The 23,765-nt window shown below is 42.9% G+C and overlaps 2 protein-coding genes across 3 annotated transcripts in view; one reads left to right on the forward strand and one right to left on the reverse strand.

Moving 5' to 3' along the window:
* The window catches only part of INTS4 (integrator complex subunit 4), a 135,883-nt gene extending 112,479 nt beyond the window's left edge, over positions 1 to 23,404 (forward strand). Inside the window, exons 22-23 of the mRNA XM_003935041.4 lie at positions 3,132 to 3,252; positions 8,320 to 23,404. Coding sequence (XP_003935090.1) covers positions 3,132 to 3,252; positions 8,320 to 8,498 — 300 coding nt within the window. The 3' untranslated portion in view covers positions 8,499 to 23,404. The remainder of the gene's footprint in view (positions 1 to 3,131; positions 3,253 to 8,319) is intronic.
* Positions 16,022 to 23,765, reverse strand: part of AAMDC (adipogenesis associated Mth938 domain containing) — a 48,353-nt gene continuing 40,609 nt past the window's right edge. For both annotated transcript variants that reach the window (XM_010345605.3, XM_074400409.1), the window contains exons 3-4: positions 18,242 to 18,337; positions 16,022 to 16,200 (exon numbers count right to left, since the gene is read on the reverse strand). In XM_010345605.3, coding sequence (XP_010343907.2) covers positions 16,060 to 16,200; positions 18,242 to 18,337 — 237 coding nt within the window. In that variant the 3' untranslated portion in view covers positions 16,022 to 16,059. The remainder of the gene's footprint in view (positions 16,201 to 18,241; positions 18,338 to 23,765) is intronic.

Raw genomic sequence — 23,765 nt, forward strand, 5'->3', positions numbered from 1 at the left:
TTTTTTTTTTTTTTTTTTTTGAGACAGAGTCTTACTCTGTTGCCAGGTGCCAGGCTGGAGTGCAGTGTGGCACAATCTTGGCTCACTGCAAGCTCCGCCTCCTGGGTTCAAGCAATTCTTCCACCTCAGCCTCCCAAGTAGCTGGGACTACAGGTGCATGCCACCACACCCAGCTAAATTTTTTATTTTTGGTAGAGACGGGGTTTCACCATGTTGGCCAGGATGGTCTCGATCTCTTGACCTTGTGATCCGCCCACCTCGGCCTCCCAAAGTGCTGGGATTACAGGCTTGAGCCACCGCACCTGGCCATATCTGTTCTTTAAAGCAGGCCCTGCAGAACTGTATTCGTTAACACTTTTGTAAGCCTAATCTAAGGTTACTGTATTCTACCTGATGATAATTCATACTGGTCATTTCCTTCCCCTGAGCTACTTGGGCCACAGATTTCTAAGCTCCACTTTTGGAGTAGACGAATGAAAGAAGGCTTCCAGCAACCATTTCACAGAGGAGTCAAGGCCTTTCACCAAGGACAGTTTTGCTGAGAATGGGGGAATTTTTTTGCTTTTTTTTTTTTGAAATGAGGTCTGTCTGTTGCCCGGGCTGGAATGCAGTGGCATGGTCAGCTCACTGTCAGACTCCTATGTCCAGGGGATCCTCCTGCCTCAGCCTCCTGAGTAGCTGGGACTAGAGGTACATACCACCACACCTGGCTGATTTTAATTGTGTGGGGATGGGGTCTCACTTTTTTGTCCAGTCTGGGCTTTTTTTTTTTTTGAGACGGAGTTTCACTGTTGTTACCCAGGCTGGAGTGCAATGGCACGATCTCAGCTCACCGCAACCTCTGCCTCCTGGGTTCAGGCAATTCTCCTGCCTCAGTCTCCCAAGTAACTGGAACTACAGGTGCGCACCACCATGCAGTCTGGTCTTAAACTCCTGGCTTCAAACAACCCTCCCACCTCACCCCGCAAAGTGTTAGGATTATAGGCATGAGCCACTGATCCTGCTGAAGACAGAAATTACGGCCCCTTTTCATCTGTTTTTTTCCCATGATCATTGCTATTTCCACCTCTACCCTTCTCTCTCTCTCTCTCTCTCTCTCTCTCTCTCTCTCTCTCTCTCTCCCCCCCTTTCTCTCCCTTCCTTCCTCTTTCTTTTCTTTTTCTTTCTCTTTCTCTCTCTTTCCTTCCTTTTTCTCTTTCTTTCTCTTTTTTCCTTCCTTCTTTCTTCCTCTCTTTCTCTTTCTTTCTTTATGTCTGTCTGTCTTTCTTTCATCTTTCTTTCTTATCTTTGTCCTTATCTTTGTCTGTTTTTTTTTTGGAAACAGAATCTCACTCTGTCACTCAGGCTGGAGTGCAGTGGCAGCGATCTTGGCTCACTGCAACCTCCACCTCAGGTTCAAGTGATTCTCCTGCTTTACCCTCCCAAGAAGCTGGGACTACAGGCACATGCCACAATGCCCAGCTAATATTTGTATTTTTAGTAGAGAAGGTGTTTCACCATGTTGACCAGGTTGGTCTTAAACTCCTGACCTCAAGTGGTCCACCCGGCTCAGCCTCCCAAAGTGCTGAGGCATTTTTCCCAGCCCTGCCCTCCTTCCTTAAAAGAAAAAAAAAAAAAAAAGAAAGAAACCCAAGCACTTGTCTTTAAAGATAATAAGGATCAAGAAATGGAGACATCTGCATCTTTCTGCTATAGCAGGCTTGGGAGCTTGGAGCCTAGAACTAGAGTGGGAAGTAGCAGCTTGAAGAAATAAGAGTAGGCCAGGTGCAGTGGCTCATGCCTATAATCACAACACTGAGGTAGGAGGATCACCTGAAGTCAGGAGTTCAAGACCAACCTGACTAACATGGTGAAACCCCATCGCTACTAAAGATATAAAAATAAGCCAGGCATTATGCTAAGCGCCTATAATTCCAGCTACTCGGGAGGCTGAGGCAGGAGAATCGCTTGAACCCAGGAGACAGAGTTTGCAGTGAGATGAGATTGCACCACTGCACTCCAGCTTGGGTGACAGAGCAAAACTCTGTCTCAAAAAAAAAACAAAAACAAAAAGAAATAAGGGTAGGCCAGACCCAGTTGCTCATGCCAATAATCGGAACACTTTGGGAGGCTGACACAAGAGGATCACTTGAGGTCAGGAGTTGGACACCAGCCTGGGCAACATAGCAAGATCCTGTCTCTACAAAAAAGTTTAAAAAGAAAACTACCTGGTGTGGTGGCACGTGCCTGTAATCCCCACTATTCAGGAGGCTGAGGCAGGAAGATCACTTGTGCCCAGAGTTTGAGGCTTCAGTGAGTTATGATCATACCATTGCACTCCAGCCTGGGTGACAGAGTAAGACCCTGTCTTAAAAAAAAAGAAGAGTAGAATCAAGGGGAGGCCCTGTGACCTCAGGAGAGATGAAGGATTTTAAGGTAAGTGGGTGGGACATGCCTTCCACAGTTTCAATATTGAAAGGTCTGTGTGGTTCCCTACTCTGCCTTCACAAGTATATTTACATAGAGCAGGTCCTGGTCCTAGGCTTAATTTGTTCCTCTACTTCTTTGTAAGCTACAGTGTGGTAGGCTGTCTACACAGGGAGCTGGGAAGTCCCCCAGGATGCTAAGGAAAGAACTCTCACAGTTTGTGAGACTTGAAGAACCGGCCAGTGATTTCAGTGGACTCTTCACTGAGCATTCTCTCTATAGAAAGAAACAGATACATGACTTCCTAGCTGCTTGCAATCTAGTGGAGAGAATGCAGTTGCAAAATAACTCCAAATACCATTGGTTGGTGATGGATGATGGGCCATTATATGATTCAGCTAGGGAAGGAGTGCTCTTCTGGTGAAGGTTCCAGAGAACATTTTTCATAGTCAGAATTAATATTCTTACCTCTCCTTGCGCTTAATAGAAACACTCTGTTCATATTGCTTATTCACCATGAATTCAGGAAATATTTACTGAACACTACTTCTTGCTGGAGTAGGGGAATAGAAATGTCTACAGTGTTGACCTCCCCTCAAGGTGCAGTCTTAGGAAAGTTGGTGTCATCTTTCTTGTGTTTTGAGGTTCACAGCAGATGTCTTCATCTGTTTTGTTAAACACTCCTCTCTCTTCTGCCTCTTTTTCTCATTTCCGTCACCCTTTAGGTCTTATATCCAGATGGCCAGGCTCAGATGATTCACCCTAAGCCTGCAGACTTCCGGAATCCTGGCCCAGGGCGGCACCGACTCATCACTCAGGTTTACCTCTCCCACACTGCTTGGACAGGTAAGGAGTCAGGGCCAGAGTGTGCAGGAAAATATGCTGCTGGAGATCACACCTACCCTTAAGCACTTGTTTTTTAAAGTTTGAAAAAAATGCATGGATCAGGCCTACTATGAATTGAACTTGATTCCTCAATGAGTTTATAAGCTCAAACTGGGTATATTTGGGCTAATTTGCTACAGTGCTTTGATTGCATGCATGAGCAATAAGATTGTGTTAGAAGACTCAATTCTGATAGAATGGAGTCTCATGGAAAGGGCCCTGGTCTGGACACCAGGACTGGACTATATTCTTATCCTAACTCTGCCACTGACTTGCTTTGTCACCTTGGACAAGTCTCTCCCTTTCTTTTTCCTCAGCTTCAAAAATTACAATGATAATTCTCAATCTACAAATTAGTTGTATTTAAAAATTTTTTTTTCATTCTCCAACTTATATGTCTGAATTGTAAGGATTTTTAATCCATAGGAATAAAATGGGAGAATACAAGTGCAAAGGATATTACATTTCAAGTCTGTGAGGCTGCTTTAGAAAACTTAAAAAGAGCTCAGTCTGCAGAACCTAGAAAAGGGGACAGAATTGGCCTCAGTGGTGTTTCCCAAATAATTGAAGATGATCCAGGAGCATTGTTGTTACGGGAGGTGTTTAGTGTCACCAAATTTGTTTTATTTTAGAGATAGGGAATAGCTTTTGGAATTTTCTTTCACTTTGAGTTTTTAAACACAGAATTATAAGGCCATTATTATTATTATTTTATTTTTATTTTGAGACCGAGTTTTGCTCTACCCCAGGCTGGAGTACGGTGGTACGAGCTCAGCTCATTGCAACCTCTGCCTCCTGGGTTCAGGTGATTATCCTGCTTCAGACTTCTGAGTAGCTGGGACTACAGGTCCGCACCACCACACCTGGTTAATTTGACCAGGCTGGTCTCGAACTCCTGACCTCAAGTGATCCACTCATCTTGGCCTTGCAAAGTGCTGGGGTTACAGGCATGAACCACTGTGCCTGGCCTATAAGGCCATTATTAGTGGTTTCCCTCTGTCAGGGTGTTAGATGGGTACTGATGACTTTATAAAGTTGTTGGATATTAGGGCAACCCCTTTCAGGTTCTAGTGGCGCTAGGCCTGGTGTAGTTGAGGGAGCATCTGGCAGTTCTGCTACCCAGGATGTGCTTCCCTGAGCATTCCTCATCCATAATCTGGCTGCCTGGAATGTTTTGCACTATTTGCCAAACTACTGGCCCCACAGAAAAGTAGATTCCTTATTCTAATATCTTCTGAGGAAAGGATCCTGGATATGGAGAAGAAAATGCTGTGGTACAGCACCGTTTTGGGAGGGTCAAGGCTCAGGGAAGCAAATTACAGTATGCTATAGCTCAAAAGAACGTGGAAGGTCTTCAGAGGGTACTGACTTGTCCCTGGTCACACAACAAGTCACTGCCAAGGCCAGAGCTAGAACTCAGCTGATCTGCCCCCATGCTCAGAGTTCTTTCTCCTAGATCCCATTTGCTCTTAAGATATATTAGTTCATGGCAGACTTCCTTGTTTGATATTGCCAGGCTATCCTGAGCCTGAAGAATTTTAACTTGTATACAAGATCATAGCCGGGTATGGTGGCGTGTATCTATAATCTTTGGGAGGCTGAGGTGGGAGGGTTATTTGAGTCCAAGAGTTTGAGACCAGTGAGGGTAATATAGGGAAACCCTATCTGTATAATATATATAAAAAAGTTAACTGGGCATGGTGGCATGGACACAGGAGGCTGAGGCAGGAGAATTGCTTGAGTCTGGGGGGCGGTCAAGGCTCCAGGGAGCCCTGATCACACCATTACGCTCCAGCGTGGGTGACAGAGTGAGACCCTGACTCAAAAAAAAAAAAATCAGAAACCAAACAAGATCACCTCCTCTGAGTGGTTGCGACCCAGTCACTATTACAAATCTCTGTTTTAATACTTTATGTGTAGCACTTATTGGTGTCAGATGTGTTTTCACATTTAATTATTTACTGACTTTCCCAGTAGGATGTAGGCTCCTATAGAGCGGGGAACTTGCTTGTCTTTGCCTCTGTATCTCCAGTGCTTCAGTAGCCTATGTGTCTAGTGCCTGACATGTACTAGGCACTCAACAAATAATGAAAATTGAATACAAGGTTTTAAATGTGCAATAAAAATTCATTTAATCTTTACACCAACTCTGCAGTGGGAATTAGTATTCTCTTCTTCATTTTATAGATACATAAATGGAGGCCCATGTAGCTGATCAGTGATAGTGCTGAAGCTGGCACTCAGCCTTCCCTTACTGTGCTACCTCCCTTCCAGTTTGGGACAGTCAAGTCTCTCATTGTAAATAAGCTTGCACTTTCTTTCTCTTAATCCAGGAGATGGGGCCTGGAGTTTTTAGGGAGCTCCTTCAGTCGCTGAGCAGCTCTCCAGCAGGGAAGGACCTCTCCTCTGGGAGGCAGGATGCTGCCACGTGGGGAGCTGAGTCACAGACCATATTTCACATTCTGCCTCCTTTGCTGTGTGATCCTGAGAAAGTTATTTTACCTGTCTGTCTCATTATCTTCAAGATGAGAATAAGAATGTAAAACTCCTAGGAGGTATATTCTATAAGGTGTATGCGTTATCCTAGATGATCTTGTCTGTTTCTCCCAAGTTCCCCTCCCTCTCATTTTCTCTCTACTCTGCTTTCCTCCTAAGGCATTGCCTTGTGTTGCCAGTCTTATCAAATGTTGATAAGGGAATGCAAAATGACCCAGTAGGGCTGAGTCTGACATCAGCTCCCTCTGACCTTAACAGGATTTATTTGGTGGTTTTTTGAGACAGGGTCTTCCTCTGTTGCCCAGGCTGGAGTGCGGTGGTGCAGTCCTCTCGGGCTCAAGTGGTCCTCCCACCTCGGCCCACCTAATAACGGAGACTATGTGCCTGTCTAATTTATTTATTTATTTTTTATAGACATGGGGTCTCACTATGTTGCCCAGGCTAGTTTCAAACTCCTAAGATCAAGCAGCTGTCCTGCATTGGCCTCACAAAGAGCTGGAATTACAGGCTTGAGCCACTGTGCCCAGTTCTTACCAAGCTTTGGCTTTTTGAAAGTGCTCTGTGAACTGGGGCTGTGGTTGTGTTCTGCCACCTGGGACTGAATGGGGAAGTGTGGCAGGAAAGCAGATATGGGTACCTATCTGGATTCCACCCTGAGTGGGAGATTCATCTGGAGCCTGGTATCAGAGAACAGTGTTAGTTTCATGACAGTTACACTCAAGGCTGCTGCATGGCCCTCATGTTGTCATGTGAGTGTGTGCTTACCACATGGCTGGTACTTGCTTATGGCTGAGGCTTCACTTAGGTCTCATGCTGAAATTTGAGGTGCACTGGATTGCTCTGGTCTTGGATTGCTCTTGGCCTCTGGATTGCTCTGACTGTAAGTCTTTCTCTTCCTGGAGGACAGCAATCCAGTCTCTTCTCTGACCCATAGAGAGAAGTCTGGATGTAACCAGGAAGAGGTCTGGGGAGGCATTGAGAAGTCCTGGAGTCTCTGCCCTTGTTAATTTAGATCCATCTAGCCCTCATTTCTACCCTCTGAACTTCTTAGCGTTGGGATCATCTTCCACACTTACACCTTTTGCTCTGGTTGCACCAAATTAAGGAGATCTCTCAACCTCGCTCTGTTCCTGGCCTTTGCACTTGCCCTTATATTTTTCTGAAATTATCTTCCCCTTCTTTTTTTTTTTTTTTTTTCTCTGAGACGGAGTTTCGCTCTTGTTACCCAGGCTGGAGTGCAATGGCGTGATCTCGGCTCACCGCAACCTCCGCCTCCTGGGTCCAAGCAATTCTGCCTCAGCCTCCTGAGCAGCTGGGATTACAGGCACTTGCCACCATGCCCAGCTAATTTTTTTTTTGTATTTTTAGTAGAGACAGGGTTTCACCATGTTGACCAGGATGGTCTCGATCTCTTGACCTCGTGATCCACCCGCCTTGGCCTCCCAAAGTGCTGGGATTACAGGCTTGAGCCACCGCACCCGGCTTTAAAAATAAATAAATAAATAAATAAAATAAATTTAAAAAAAATCCCCCTTCTTTATAGAAGCATGTGGTTAATAGAAAGAGTAACTGCTTCAGTTTATGAACTGGGCTCAAATTCTTACCCAGGTGTGGATTTGAGCAGTCTCTGAGAACCTCTCTGAGTCTTGGGACTTTTGCCAAGATTGTGACAGTATTTGTTTCATAATCTAGCAGGATAAGAACTTTTGGGGTTATGTGCTTGGCATAGAGTGGATAGTCTATTCCAAAACCTTCTTGCACTCCCTCCTCAGTACTTCTTATACTGTACTCTATTGCAACTGTCTGTTTCCTCAACCAAATAGCCATCAACTTGAGGAGAGTTCTTATTTATTCTTGCTAGGACCTGCCACATAGACACTAAATTATTATATTATGTTGTAATATAATATAATGAAATAATGAAATGTTTTCAGACATGATTTTAGGTCCCTGAAACATGTTCCTGTTCATTGGCCAGAAATTTTTGGTGAACTGTTTGCTATTCAAAGGCTTCCTCTCCACTAATAAAGTGTTATCTGTGGTACATGCAGCCGTGAGGCTTGATATCAAACTGCACAGGAAGAGCCCACTTGGGTATGAGAATAAGCAACATGCACCTGCTGACCCTTGTCCTGAGGCTGGAAGTCTTGAGACTCTGAGAGGTTCTGAGACCACCCAAATCCACATCTGCATAAGAATTTGAACCCAGTTCATAAAGCAGTTCATGAAGTAATTAATCTTCCTGGAAGGGTTTTTAGCTTGCTCTCCAGTTGTCTCAGCAGCTATGGCTCTGCACCACAGTGAGCCCGAGGAGAGGGTGATGGAATAGCATCACATCTGCAAGCTCAGTGTCAGCCCCCCAGGATTTTGCCTGAGAAAGTGTTTTGTTTGGTGAGGGTAAGGGGAGGGATCCGGACGGATGAAGAAATGTTTTCCCTATTGCTTCCATTTTGATGTTTCTTTAACTTCACATTTCATCCTCATTCCTAGCAGTTGCCAAGTCATAGAGGATTTCTTTTGTCTTTTTTTCAGAGCCATGTCAGGTAGAAGTGAGGCTGCTGCTGTCCTACAACTCCAGTGCTCGCATTCCAAAATGCCCCTGGATGGAGGGTGGTGAGGTATCGCCCCAGGTGGAAACCAGCATCGAGGGCACCATTCCCTTCAGCAAGCCTGTAAAAGTTTATATAATGCCCAAACCTGCACGGCGCTGAGGCAAAAGTAGTCTTTCCAACCTTGGCCCAGAGGGCCCTTTCTTTGGTGTCAGAATGAGCCAAACCTGAAGCACTTCACCTGGGATCGATGCGTAGGCCTAAGGAGTATGTGACCCTTACCGTCTCATCTGGTATCAAACACAGGATAAATTGTTTTTGCATTAAAAAATTTAAAAAAGCCTTCAAGTCTACTTCCCCTCCCCCTCTCCATAATAAAGTGGAGAAAACACCAAGCTGTTCTAGTTCCTGGTCTGTAAAGAAATGTGTGTGGCTATAGCTTCAGCTTTTATACCACATGGTTACATGGTATTCCTCAGGTGTGAAACACAAAGATCCTGCTGCCTCCTGATAACTGGTTATTTGAGCTATAGTCTTATTTCTTAAAGTGACGGTGTGTTAGGGTAGATCTGCAAAGCAGATTTAATAGCTGTACTTTTTTACCATTGATAAGTCGCTGAAGGACCTTAAACATGCGGTATCTTGCTAAGAAGCCTCTTCCCTAACGCAGGCAGTAGCTGGGCCAAGGACTGACTGAATAGCTGGAGAATGAATCATTTCCATCTTTCAAGGCAATTCTTGATCTTGCCTGTCTTAAGACCTTTTTTTTTCTTTTTTCTTTTTTTCTTTTCTTTTTTTTTTTTTTGAGACGGAGTTTCGCTCTTGTTCAAGCCCAGGCTGGAGTGCAATGGCGCGATCTCGGCTCACCGCAACCTCCGCCTCCTGGGTTCAGGCAATTCTCCTGCCTCAGCCTCCTGAGCAGCTGGGATTACAGGCATGTGCCACCGTGCCCAGCTAATTTTTAGTATTTTTAGTAGAGACGGGGTTTCACTATGTTGACCAGGATGGTCTCGATCTCTTGACCTCGTGATCCACCCGCCTCGGCCTCCCAAAGTGCTGGGATTACAGGCTTGAGCCACGGCGCCCAGCAGTCTTTTTTCTTTTTTTTTAAAAAGTCAAGAGTCTTGCACTGTTGCCTGAGCTGGAGTCCAATGGTACGATCTCTGCTCACTGCAACCTCTGCCTCCTGGGTTCAAGTGATTCTTTTGCCTCAGCCTCCTGAGTAGCTGGGATTACAGGTGCCGGCCACCACGCCTGCCTATATTGTTAAGACCTCTATGGCTTTAAAAAAAATAGTATAGGGGCCGGGCGCGGTGGCTCACGCCTATAATCCCAGCACTTTGGGAGGCTGAGGCGGGTGGATCACGAGGTCAAGAGATCGAGACCATCTTGGTCAGCAAGGTGAAACCCCGTCTCTACTAAAAATATAAAAATTAGCCGGGTATGGTGGTGCACGCCTGTAGTCCCAGCTACTCGGGAGGCTGAGGCAGGAGAATTGCTTGAACCCAGGAGGCGGAGGTTGCGGTGAGCCGAGATTGTGCCATTGCACTCCAGCCTGGGTAACAAGAGCGAAACTCTGTCTCAAAAAAAAAAAAAAAAAAAAAAGTATAGAAGAGCGATATTTTAAAAAAGAAATCAGGATTATGGGAAATAGGGATCCAGTGCAAGAAATAAAGTCATTTCCTGCAGTATCTCTGACATGTTGCTGCATGTGAGTTAAAGTTTTAGGTAGAGGCGTGGGGGCTGTGGGATTACAGGCATGACTGTAATCCCAGCACTTTGGGATTACAGGAGGCAGGAGGATTACTTGAGCTCAGGAATTCAAGACCACCCTGGGCAACATAGACCCCAGCTCTGTTAAAAAAAAAAAAAAAATTCCAGGTGTGATATAATAACAGTCAGTGCTCCAGAGAAGTTAATCTTTGGCACTGCCTGTACTATGTACTTTACCTGTCATTTAATCTTCACAATAGCCAAATGAGGCTTAGAGACTAAGTCACGGGTGGGAAAACTGTTAAATAGTAAAACCTGTATTCATTCACATCCAAGAAGATCCCAAAGGTCTGAGCCAGGCGTCCCCAAACTTTTTACACAGGAGGCCAGTTCACTGTCCCTCAGACCGTTGGAGGGCCGCCACATAGTGTGCTCCTCTCACTGACCACCAGTGAAAGAGGTGCCCCTTTCTGAAGTGCGGTGGTGGTGGGGCAGGGGTCGCGGATAAATGGCCTCAGGGGGCCGCATGCGGCCTGCGGGCTGTAGTTTCGGGACGCCTGGTCTAAGCTCTACCACCTCAGGAGAAGTATATGGGAAAAGGCCTTCAAATCATTAGCCTCAGTTGCCTCATCTGTGAAACAGATAATTAGACCTCAGTGGTTGTTGAATAGGATGGATTAAATAACGATTGGTAGAATGTGAACCTGCAGCCAGTCTGGATCATATTTAGCACTTGACAAGCTTATAAAAATAATAGCAAGATAATACAATTATTTATTAATTTTTTTTTTTTTTTAAAGACAGGGTTTCACCATGTTGGTCAGGCTGGTCTTGAATCCCGACCTCAGGTGATCCGCCCGCCTTGGCCTCCAAAGTGCTTAGATTACAGGCATGAGCCACCACGCCTGGCCAAGATAATACAATTAGAGGTGGAGCTGGAATTTAAATTCAAGCATGTTTTGACTTTTGGTTTAATGTACTTAAATGTGTACCTGGCAGTGTTGTAAACTCTTTACATGAATTAGTTAACTCTCTAGGTATTGTTATTTTCATTTTATAAACAAGGCAGTTGAAGTTGAGAGAAATAAGTAACTCGTCCTAGGTCACACAACTAGTAAATGACAGATCTGGTTTCTGAACCCAAGCAGTCTATTTCCAGGAGGTCATGAGTGCTAAAGAGGAACTAGGGAAAGAATGATTAGCTCCAGTAAGCTGAGTTTTTCTAGTATGCTCACCTGTTTTTGCACCTCTGAAGTGTAATTGTACCACAGCCCTGACATGAACACTTGACGACAGTTGCTGGGTTGGAGCCTAGACAAAAACATGAAGAACCATGGCTGCTGCCTGAGCCCATCCTGCTGTAATTATAGAAAGCCTTCTAAGGGAAGAATATGCTGGATATTTTTCAGGTAAGTACCCCTTTTTATAAAAATCCTCCAATTTAGCCCTCATTTTCCATGTAAGGAAACAGGCTTTGAGATGGTGTCTCCTAAGGGATAAAGCCAGGACTTGATCCTGTCTTAAAAAGGCAAAATGTATTCCTGTTCTGAAGACTAAGTGGGGGAAAAAAAAAGAAAAATGCAAAATTTAGTACTTTTTCCACCAAAAGTAGACATGCACTTAGTCTACCTTTGGCTGAGTATCAGAATACATTTTTTAAAGCTGTATAAGACTTGAACAGGCTGCGCTAGGGGATTTAGAATTCTCCAGGATAGATGTGTTTGAGCCGAGGTTGAACAGGCTCCTGACAAGTTTGTTGCTAAGGAATTCAAGTATTGTATTGGGGTTGGGCTCAACTTTAAAAATTGTTTTTACCCTGAATTTTCAGGTTCTGGGGAATATGAGAATTTTAGTTTTTCTGTATCTGATTCTGCACTTTTTCACTGAAGTGGAAAAAAAATCTTTTTATAAAGGCTTGGAAGGGGGCATAAAGGGCACTCCAGTGTGGCACCTTCATTTACACATCAATATGCAGGCCCAGAGAGACTGAGTTAGTGGTGAAGCTGAGGCTAGAACCCAGGCCTCCTGTTTCTTCCCCAGGTGGCTTTCATCACGGGAGTCTGTTCTTAGTGGTCTAGCATTCCCCTGCTCAGGCCCTTTCATTGGATCACTACTCATGCTAAGTGGTCTAGCATGCACCCAGCAGTCAGAGCCAGAAACCTGTTTTGTCACATTGGATTCCTTCCTCATCCCTCATACAAAAGTAGCCATCAAGTCCTTTAGATTCCTCTTCCTTCATGTTGTTTAGTCCTCTTCTTATACTGTTTCTATACTGATACAGCCACCGTCAACCCTCCTCAAGCATGGCATTAGCCTCTGGATGAGCCAATCTGACCACACCAATTTGCCTGCTCAGGCTTTTTCAGTGGATCACTACTCATCCCAGGATAAAGTCTAAACTCCTGTCCTGAAGGCTCTTCATGCCTCTGCTTTGTCTCCAGCTGCATACTCCCTGTCCCAAACTCACTCTCTACTGAACAGAATTACCTGTAGTGTTTTTCTGTCACCTCTAGGCCTTTGGACCTGCTGAGCCTTGGAAGGTGGTCCTCAAGACTGTCTCCTATGGTTCCTTTCCTTCCATTCTTCAGGACTGGGCCTTGTTCTAGAACATATCTGTGTCTCTTATGGGCTTGGAACATTTCCTCTATGTTCCCACAGCCTCCTATACCATATTCTTCACACATAGTATAGTATTTACTAATATTGCATTACAGGTTCACAAACGCAAACTCCTTAAGAAAGGTAGGCGGAAAAGTAAAGGAATAAAGTGGCCTGCAAGATAATAGCAACTGAAGAATCAGAGAGCACATTATCTGTTGGAGAAGGCAGTGCTATTCCATTGTACTCAGTTATTTTAATTTGTAAGTGTTGGCTTCGTCGTGTCAGTTCTTCCCATTCTTTCAAAACAGCCAGAAATCTTAATTTTCATGAAAAAATACCCAACTGAAAAAACCTTGGTAACAAAAGTAAATGTTAAAATTACTGAGTCAAGCAGGGCGCGGTGGCTCAAGCCTGTAATCCCAGCACTTTGGGAGGCCGAGGCAGGTGGATCACAAGGTTAAGAGATCGAGACCATCCTGGCCAACATGGTGAAACCCCGTCTCTACTAAAAATACAAAAAATTAGCTGGACATGGTGGCGCGTGCCTGTAATCCCAGCTACTCCGGAGGCTGAGGCAGGAGAATTGCCTGAACCCAGGAGGCGGAGGTTGCGGTGAGCCGAGATCGCGCCATTGCACTCCAGCCTGGGTAACAAGAGCAAAAAAACTCCGTCTCAAAAAAAAAAAAAAAAAATTACTGAGTCAAACAAAACATGTCTCCAGATAGATTTGTGCCAATTTGCAACTTCTACATCCTCACTGTATTTGTATGTCTGTCTTCTTCCAACTGATCTGTACCTGCACTGTAAGAATGTCTGTGCTGTATCCTCAGCACAACTCCTGGCACATACTCAGCAAGGGAAGAATGATTCTGTGAATCCAGAGCAAATATAGTACCATGGCATGCTGCAAAAGCAAGCTTCTGAGATTCAGGTTTCTGAAAGGACTTTATATTTGCTTTGAGGTGACTGAACTCAGCAAACACAATTATGGAGAAGAAAGGTACACACCTAGCACATTGCCAACTTCTTGTCTTAACCACTCAAGCTAGAAGAAATTAAGAGTGGGCAGCTTGAGGGCTGTGCTACCTACAAACTGAGAGGTTTTAATGATTAAGACACAAAGGCTTTAATGATTAAGTACATTGTCATGTGGAAAAACAGCTTCTCTTCATACTCTACATATTTCCATCACTGACCATGTGCACCAGGTTCAAAAGTAGGGGCTATGTATTAGCAGGTTTTCTTAAAAGTTTAATAATGTCACTGATAGATATAAGAAGTTTATACTAAGTTCTCTTTATCGGAGACAACTCACTTAGGAATAATTATTACACCCACACTGAATTCAACACCCACTGGAGCTGTCTCACATTTGACCAAAAAAAAAAAAAAGACTGCATCACTAGAGAAACAGTCTGAATTTCATCAAACATCCCTCTTAGCTATACAGAGGGCTGGCTTTATCAGCCAAGGGAACAGATCTAGAAAGATCTGTCATCTGACAAATGAAAGGGCTGCGGAAAGGGCACCAAGCAGAACCTTCGAAGACTTCAGTGCTGGGTGTCGGGTCTGTGAAGCGCTCACTCTCACGGGCTTCTAGGGAGTAAGGAGGTATATGCCATAAAAAAGATGACATAGTGCTAGGTTCTAATCCTAGCTCTGCCACTTACTTGCTTGGTAATCTTGGAAAAAAATAAATCCCTTCACTTTCTACACTGCTTCAGCTTTTCTTGCCAAGCTACATCTTAAGTTGCTGTCCAGTCTATGGATTGGTCCCTGTAGGTCAGAAGCCTAACTATGTAGTCAGGTGGCAGGATCGTGTGAAGCAAAAATCATCTTTCCAGTGCTGCTGCTCCAGTGATGGCTGGGGTGGAGCAATTTTATTTAGTTATGGCTGTGATAAATACCATGCTTAGTAAATGTCTAGGTAAAAGAGCTGCCAAGTAAATAATATTTTTTCAGGGAATTGATGAACCTTGCATTTTTAAAGACTCAGCTTAAATATCATCTCCTTAGTGTTATCTTCCCTAGTTTTCCTTCTGTCCTCGTAGGATAAATTAGTCTTTTCTTTGTGCCACCACTGGACCTAGTAACTACTGTAGTATTAACATTGTATCATTTTTGTTTACTTGTCCATCTCTCATACAACATAATTCCTAAGGGCAGGAACTGTAACATTCGTCCTTATTCCCCCAGGGCCCAATAAGTGGTCATAAGAAAATTAGTAATAGGCTGTCTGTGAATGGATATGAAAGAGAATTACTGAACAAATGAGTGAGATAGTTCCTTTGGACTCCAACATTCTATGACTCTATGAAATAATAAGCTGCTATATTAAGCATCATAAAATGAAACTAGGCTTTACACAGTATCCCCATTGATAGAAAGATAAGGACAACAGTGGTTTAATGTACTGAGTCTTTACTACATGCCAGGCAGTGAGTTAATACTGAATACTTTCTATGAATTGCCTCATTTAATACCTACAGTGACTCCAGGTACTGCTAATGTTATCCTGATCTGACAGATGAGAACAGTGAAACTGAGAAATTAAACAAATACCCAACCAGTGAGAGGCAGTGAGCTACAGTTCAAAGTCAAGGCTATTTGACACCAAAGCTCATAGTTCTTTAAAAAGAAAATAAAAATAAAAATAAGGTGATGCTGATAACTTGTAGTCCTCTCAGTCTATTCTAAGGCTTTACAAAGCCCACCTGAGTATTTAATAGAACAAAGACTATCTGAGCCAGTAGGAACACTTAAAGGGCATCTAGTCCAGCCCCAACATTTTATAGTTGATTTTTTTTTTTTTTTTTTTGAGTTGGAGTCTCGCACTGTCACCCAGGTTGGAGTGCAGTGGCTCCATCTCAGCTCACCGCAACTTCTACCTCCCAGGTTCAAGTGTTGCCTGTTTTAGCCTCCTAAGTAGCTGGGATTATAGGCACGCACCGCCACTCTCAGCTACTTTTTGTAGTTTTAATAGAGATGGGGTTTCACCATGTTGGCTAGGTTGGTGTTGAACCCCTGACCTCAAGTGATCTGCCCACCTTGGCCTCCTGCCAAAGTGCTGGGATTACAGGTGTGAGCCACAGTGACAACCTGGTCTATAGTTGAAATTTGAAGCTCTAGTCTCTGGGTTGGTTAGTAAAACAGCCTGTCTAGAACCAACTCCCAGGGCATACTCCTACTGTTGCTGTTACTCAAATGTTCCCTCAGTTCATTCACTACAATATTAAACTTCCGTCTCCTCTTTTTCTTTTAGCACCCCCAAGGACAGGGACTTTGTCTTGGTCATCCCTGCATCTATGAGTAGGTGTCCAAAAATGCTTAGGGGAGGCTGGTTTGGAAAATGGTAAGTCACAGGCACAGGCACAGGTGCTTAGTGATTTATTCGCCTCTTAAGGCCTCATCAGCAGGTGGAATGGAAGACACCTCCCACTCTGACCCCTTGGGCAGCCAAGGCATTATACTCCTTCACTGCCTGCTCTGTCTGGAGGACCCGCACATCAATGCCATGTTTCTTGAGGTACTCCACAGTTGATGACGGAACCTGGGAAGGAGGAAAAGAGATGAGTAAGTAGGGGGAAAGCAATCCCCCAGGGCTTCCTTTCCTGCCGTGAGGCAAGTGTACTCTACAGAATTAGACAGTGACAACTATCACTTCATGATCACTCAGTGTATCACCAGTCGAAAATTTGGCAGTGAACCCCAGTGAGACAAAGAGGCCTCTTTGACGGAGGCAGCATGATACCCATGCATAAAGCTCAAGTGAAATGGAAATGAAACAACATGGAATTTGCAGTTAGCCTTGGATTTACGTCCTTACTAGCACTGTAACCTTGGGTAAGTAAATTAAATTCTCTGAGTCTTTGTTTACATGTCTGTAACTTAGGGATATTAACCCCTAGCTCACAGGGTTGTTATGACAACTAGCTGAGCTAAGGATATGTGAAACATCCACCTCGGTACACAAACGCCGTAAATGTTAAATGTTTGAGTTAGAATAAACTGAGTCTACATTTCTTCTTTGCCATATATTAACCAAGAAATGTTAGGCTAGCTCTTTAAAGTCTCCAAGCCCCAATTTCTTCCCTTGTAAAAGAGGTATAATAGTGCTTACATCACAGAGTTGGGGTGAGGATGAAATTGACTCATGTATGTACACTGCAGCTCAAATGTTTGTTGACCACCCCGTAGTAGCCCTGCATAAGTCACCATCTTGTCACTGCATTTATGATTATCTAAAGTGGTCTAGTATTTTTATCATCTATGAGAGACATGAACCTTGTTTGTCTTATTGCACTGTCCCCAGTGCCTAGAATAGTGCCTTACCCATAGAAAATGCTTAATAAATATTTGTAAATGAATTTATATAAAAGATATTCTTACTAGTGGCAGCTATTATTAGATGATTTTTTTTCAACTCTGGCTTGTCCTGAATATTTTTTAAAAATAGATTTTAATTAGACTGTCTCAGAAAGAACTCAAGTGAAATATTTTTTAATATGCCCTATATTTTCTATATATTTGAGATTTATAACAGTAGCCTTTCAGATAGGAATTATTGTAATGGGGAAAAAAAACTAGTTTAAATTTTAAAAATATAAATAGGCCAGGCATGGTGGCTTAAGCCTTTAATCCCAGCACTTCAGGAGGCCAAGAAGGGAGGATTGCTTGAGCCCTACTGATGAAGGTGCCCTATATATATAAAGTCCTAGATAAAATAGGCACCTTCATCAGTAAGGAACAGGATTGTAGAACATCTGTAAAGCAAAGAATGAAGTAGGCTTCTATGTGGAAGATTATCCATAATATAGTAATATAAGTGGGGGAAGAAGTTACAGAATACCTATAGCATTTACATATTTATGTAAAATGGTTTTAAGTATATAAACGTGTATCTATGTGTGTAAGTGTGTACATATTTGCAGATGCATTCAGAGAAGACTGGAGAAATAAACACCAAATTGGAACATTGGGAAGGGAATCTCACTTTACTTCTACATTTCTTCATTGAATTTTTAAATCTTTTACAATGAGCATGTATTATTTCTGTAAGAAAATTAAAAAATAGGTCAGATGTGGTAGCTCACACCTGTAGTCCTAGCACTTTGGGAGACTGAGGCGGGAGATCATTTGAGCTCAGGAGTTCAAGACCAGCCTGCGCAACGCAGTGAGACCACATCTATATATTTTTTTTAAATGAAAAAAAATTAATTTTTTTCTGACGGGGAAAACAACATAAATATGTCCAAGAAAAGAAAAATTAGAAGTACTACAAAATATACTATGAGGATATAAAGTAGTATTAAAATATAAAGAACCAAATAGTGATACTTGCAGAACTTGAGAGATTCATGGGCTGAGGCATTTCTGAGAAATAGTTGAAATGACACTGTCTCAGTTTTAGGTAGATTAGAGACCCCAATGCTGATGAGGCAGAGCAATGTATGCAGCCATTGCTATCCTGGGTCAGCAAAATGAGGATACATGATACATAGAGATGACCTCCCACGAAGGACAAATCTGTAAGACAAAGGTCCAAGAGATCCCCACCTGTCTTCTGGAATGTTGTGCATACCAACACCTACCTTCAAGGCCTCACTCATCCCTCGGCCAATCACAAGAGTCTGTACACCTTTCTCAACAACTTCCTTCACATCTGCAGGCTGCACTCCAGGAGAATGCTGGATGCGGAAAGAGAAAGTAGACAGGTACCTGCTCTCAATCTTTCATTACAATAGATATTCTTGTGGGATTCATTCATTCAAGAAATGTGTACTGAGGTTCACTTTGTGCCAAGTATCACACATATGCTCTTTAAGGCACTTAGGTGGGCTGATGAGGGAGGATCCCTTGAACCTAGGAGTTCAAGACCAACTTGGGTAACATAGGGAGACCGTATCTCTACAAAAAATTAAAAATTAGCTGGGCGTGGTGGCTCATGCCTGTAGTCCCAGCTACTCAGGAAGGCTGAATTGGGAGGATTGCTTGAGCCTGGAAGGTTGGGTCTGGAGTGAGTCATGACTGTACCACTGCACTCGATCCTGGGCAACAGAGTGAGACCCTCTCTCAAAATAAATAAATAAATAAATAAATGAATAAATAAATAAAATTAAGGAAATCAGGGAAACAAGGCATTCCAATTACAGGAAAAAGCATTTAAAAAGGCTCAGGACCTTGTGGCGGGAACCACTATCTTCCAGTAATTTCCCAAAAAAACTAATACAGAGTTTCGGAAAGAGAGACACCCAATATATGTCCTCTAGGCCTTTTAGAAAACATGGAGTTGTTCCTTTGGCCACGTACATTTGAATCTGTAAGACAGGTGATATTGTAGACATCAAGGGAATGGGTGCTGTTCAAAAAGGAATGTCCCACAAATGTTACCATGGCAAAACTGGAAGAGTCTACAGTATTATACCCAGCATGCTGTTGGCATTGTTGTAAACAAACAAGTTATGGGCCAGATTCTTGCCAAGAGAATTAATGTGAATATTGAGCACATTAAGTGCTCTAAGAGCCAATATGGCTTCCTGAAATGTGTGAAGGAAAATGTTCAGAAAAAGAAGGAAGCCAGACAGAAAGGTACCTGGGTTCAAATGAAATGCCAGCCTGTTCCACCCAGAGAAGCACACTGTGTCAGAACAAATGGGAAGGAGCCTGGGTTGCTGGAGCCTATTCCCTAGTATTTTTAATGTAATAGGCATTAAAAAGCAAAAACAAAAAAATTTCTGGACGGTATATTAAAAAAAAAAAAAAAAAACTGGTGGGGCATGGCGATTAACGCCTGTAATCCCAGCACTTTGGGAAGCTGAGGCAGGTGAATCACCTGAGGTCAGGAGTTCACAACCAGCCTGGCCAACATGGTGAAACCCCGTCTTTACTAAAAATACAAAAATTAGCCAGGTGTGGTGGCAGATGCCTATAATCCTAGCTATTTGGGAGGCTGAGGCAGGAGAATCACTTGAACCCAGGAGGTGGAGGTTGCAGTGAGCTGAGATAGCACCATTGCACTCCAGCCTGGGCGACAAGAGCAAGACTTCATCTCAAAAATAAAGGCTCAGAGGGAAGAAAAAGACTAGAAGAACAATTAATTCTATACAACTTGTGTGTAGAGTGACAATTGAGGTAGGAAAATAAAGTACTTGCATAGCATGCTAAAATTTTGACTTTAAAAAAATTTCACAACAATCTCTATACTGTTACTTTTTTCTGAACTTTCTAACCTTCCCATCTAACTCCAGGAAACATCTTTTTATACTTTAAAACCTACCTATCGGCCGGGCATGGTGGCTCAAACCTGTAATCCCAGCACTTTGGAAGGCCGAGGCGTGTGGATCACAAGGTCAGGAGATCGAGACCATCCTGGTCAACATGGTGAAACCCCGTCTCTACTAAAAATACAAAACATTAGCTGGGCATGGTGGTGCGTGCCTGTAATCCCAGCTACTCAGGAGGCTGAGGCAGGAGAATTGCCTGAACCCAGGAGGTGGAGGTTGCGGTGAGCCGAGATCGCACCATTGCACTCCAGCCTGGGTAACAAGAGTGAAACTCCGTCTCAAAAAAAAAAAAAAAAAAAAAAAAAAAACTTAGTCACTCTGAAAAGTCTTCCAAGTCTTCCAGGCACATTTAAGGTTTAGTGTTTAACAAAGATGAATTGAGCATTATAGGATGAATTAAAGATGAATTGAGCATTAAAGGCTTCTTGAACTACCTCTGCATCAGCAAAGGGGATACAGGAATTACATTTTGGGAACTACCAGCCCAACCTACTGGGCTTCTTCACCTGTTATGTATCTACAAAAGGACAATGCTTTTAGTACTGAAGCTCACAGAGACAAAGCATTCCTTTCCTGACCCACATACCTCTACCCTTTCATTCATTCATACAGCACTTACTGAGAACTTAACTCTGTGTCAAGTCTCAATATTTCTAAGCAGTAGAAATACTGAGATGAACCAAATGCTCCATGGAGTTTTATTCAGGTAAGGTTAGTGAAAATGTGCAAATATTTATAGTAGGATGAGATGAAATATAGTTCAGGATCTCAGAAGTCGGAGTGAATAAACACAAGTGGGAAATTGTCATGGAAGACATGCTGTTTTAACTGGGTCTCGTATGAGCATGAATAGGCCTTGATGCAGTGGTTTTAAAAGGGATACATTCTAATGGTAGAGATGGTATAGGAAAAGAGCTGCTGAAATTATCAAAGAGATATCAAATGGGCCAGAGAAAGAAGGGTTTTCCAGTTCAGGAAGATGAGGTGTTATGGAGATAAGACTGAAATTTACATATTTATGAAACGTGTGGGGTCCAGACACAGTGGGGCACACCTGTAATCCTAGCACTTTGGGAGGCCAAGGAGGGCAGATTACCTGAGGTCAGGAGTTCAAGATTAGCCTGGCCAACATGGTGAAACCCCATCTCATTACAAAAATTAGCCAGGTGTGGTGGCACATGCCTGTAATCCCAGCTACTTGGGAAGCTGAGGCAGGAGAATTGCTTGAATCCAGGAAGCAGAGGTTGCAGTGAGCTGAGAACATGCCGCTGCACTTCAGCCTGGGGCAAAAAGAGCAAAACTCCATCTCAAAAAAAAAAAAAAAAAAAAAGAAAAGAAAAATATGGGGATTATGAATAGTTTTCATTAAATCCTGTAACAATAATGTCTTACTTATTTACATTTGCAGTTTTTATTTATTTCTTTTCTTGAGATGCAGTCTTACTCTCTCCCCCAGGCTGGAGTACAGTGGCTTGATCTTGGCTCACTGCAACCTCTGTCTCCTGGGCTCAAGCTATTCTCCTGCCTCAGACTCCCAAGTAGCTGGGATTACAGGTGTGGGCCACCGCATCCAGCTAAATTTTTGAATTTTTAGTGGAGATGGGATTTTACCATGTTGGTCAGGCTGGTCTTAAAGTCCTGACCCCAAGTGATCCGCCCATCTCGGCCTCCCAAAATGCTGGGATTACAGATATGAGCCACAGTGCTTGGACAGGTTTTATTTTTATTTTTTTCAGGTGCAGTTTTTATAATATAGCTATATAAATGATTCCATGTGATCTGCATAACGATCCTGTAAAATCAGCACAAAAACATCCATTCTCCTCAATTTATAGATCAGGAAACTGAAGCTCATAAAAGACATGCAACTTGGCCAAGATAATACAATTGCAAAATGGTACAGCTCGGATTTGAACTCAAACATGTTTGAAACTTTTAATAATAGAGCTACAAAATATCAGAAGACAAAAATAACAGAACTAAAGGAAGAAATAGATTATACTATAATCATAGCTAGAAATTTCAACAGTTCTTTCTTAGTAATTGACAGTATACTGAGAATAGGCAAAAAGTCATTAAGAATACAGAAGATTGGGCCGGGCACGGTGGCTCACGCCTGTAATCCCAGCACTTTGGGAGTCCGAGGCGGGTGGATCACGAGGTCAAGAGATCGAGACCATCCTAGTCAACACGGTGAAACCCCGTCTCTACTAAAAATATAAAACATTAGCTGGGCATGGTGGTGCGTGTCTGTAATCCCAGCTACTCAGGAGGCTGAGGCAGGAGAATTGCCTGAACCCAGGAGGCGGAGGTTGCGGTGAGCTGAGATCGAGCCATTGCACTCCAGCCTGGGTGACAAGAGCGAAACTCCGTCTCAAAAAACAAAACAAGAATACAGAAGATTTAGCTGGACGTGGTGGTGCACACCTGTAGTTCCAACTACTCGGGAGGGAGGATCCCTTGAGCCTAGGAGTTTCATGCTAGCCTGGGCAACATAGCGAGATCCTATCTCAAAAAAATAAGACTACAAACAATTTGAATTAAACTATCTACTAATTTGACATAATGCACATTTATTGGTTAGTACCCCCAACAACTACAGAATACACATTTTTTCCTCAGGTATATGAGGAGCATTCATTAAGATAAGACTATATGCTGAGCATAAGGTAGGTCTCAATAAATTAAGAGGGAAATAATGAAGAATATATTATCTAACAAAATGGATTTAAGTTAGAAATTGCTAACAATAAGATATTTAGAAAAGCTACAGAAAATTGGAAGTTAGACAACAAAATATTTTTGAACTGAGGGATAAAGTTTAAAAATATCAAAAACTGTGGGACACAGCTAAATAAGGTTTACAGAGAAATTTCTGGCCTTAAATACTTTCAACAGAAACAGACAGAAAAATCTAAAATCTTTGGTCTAAGTCTCCACCTTCAAATGCTAGAAAAAGGACAGTAAAGTACACCTAAAGTAAGTAGAAGATAGAAATAAGGAAATAGGAAATAACCACTAGAGAAAATCAACAAGGCCAAAAGTTGGTTCTTTGAAATAGAAAATCTGCATAGTGTTACATTGGTTAGAAGTAGAATTTATGGCCAGGCGCGGTGGCTCAAGCCTGTAATCCCAGCACTTTGGGAGGCCAAGGCGGGTGGATCACGAGGTCGAGAGATCGAGACCATCCTGGTCAACATGGTGAAACCCCGTCTCCACTAGAAATACAAAAACTAGCTGGGCGTGGTGGCGCGTGCCTGTAATCCCAGCTACTTAGGAGGCTGAGGCAGGAGAATTGCCTGAGCCCAGGAGGCGGAGGTTGCGGTGAGCCGAGATCGTGCCATTGCACTCCAGCCTGGGTAACGAGCGAAACTCCGTCCAAAAAAAAAAAAAAAAAAAAAGTAGAATTTACAATACTAAATTTTCCAAGGTGTGGGGTGGGAAGTGAGGGGGAACTCATCACTTTAACAAGATGAAAAGAATGTCTACAGATTAGGAGAAAATATTTGAACACCGCATATTGACAAAGGACTTGTATTCAAAATATACAAAGAACTTTCAAAACACAATATTAGGAAAATAACTGAATCTTTTAAATGGACAAAATAGTTGAAAACTTTAGCAAACGATATATGGCTGGTTACCATGCACAGGAAAAAGACTCTCAAAATCATTAGTCACTATAGAAATGCATATTAAAACCACAATGAGATACCAAGTGCTGTGAGAATACAGAGGAGCTGCATCTCATACATTATTAGCAAAAGCACAGACCTACTTTCTCATAAAGTGAAACATACATTTATCATGTAACTCAGCAATCACACTCTTG

The sequence above is a fragment of the Saimiri boliviensis genome, chromosome 6 (assembly GCF_048565385.1).
Source record: "Saimiri boliviensis isolate mSaiBol1 chromosome 6, mSaiBol1.pri, whole genome shotgun sequence".
In the NCBI taxonomy this organism is placed as follows: domain Eukaryota; kingdom Metazoa; phylum Chordata; class Mammalia; order Primates; family Cebidae; genus Saimiri; species Saimiri boliviensis.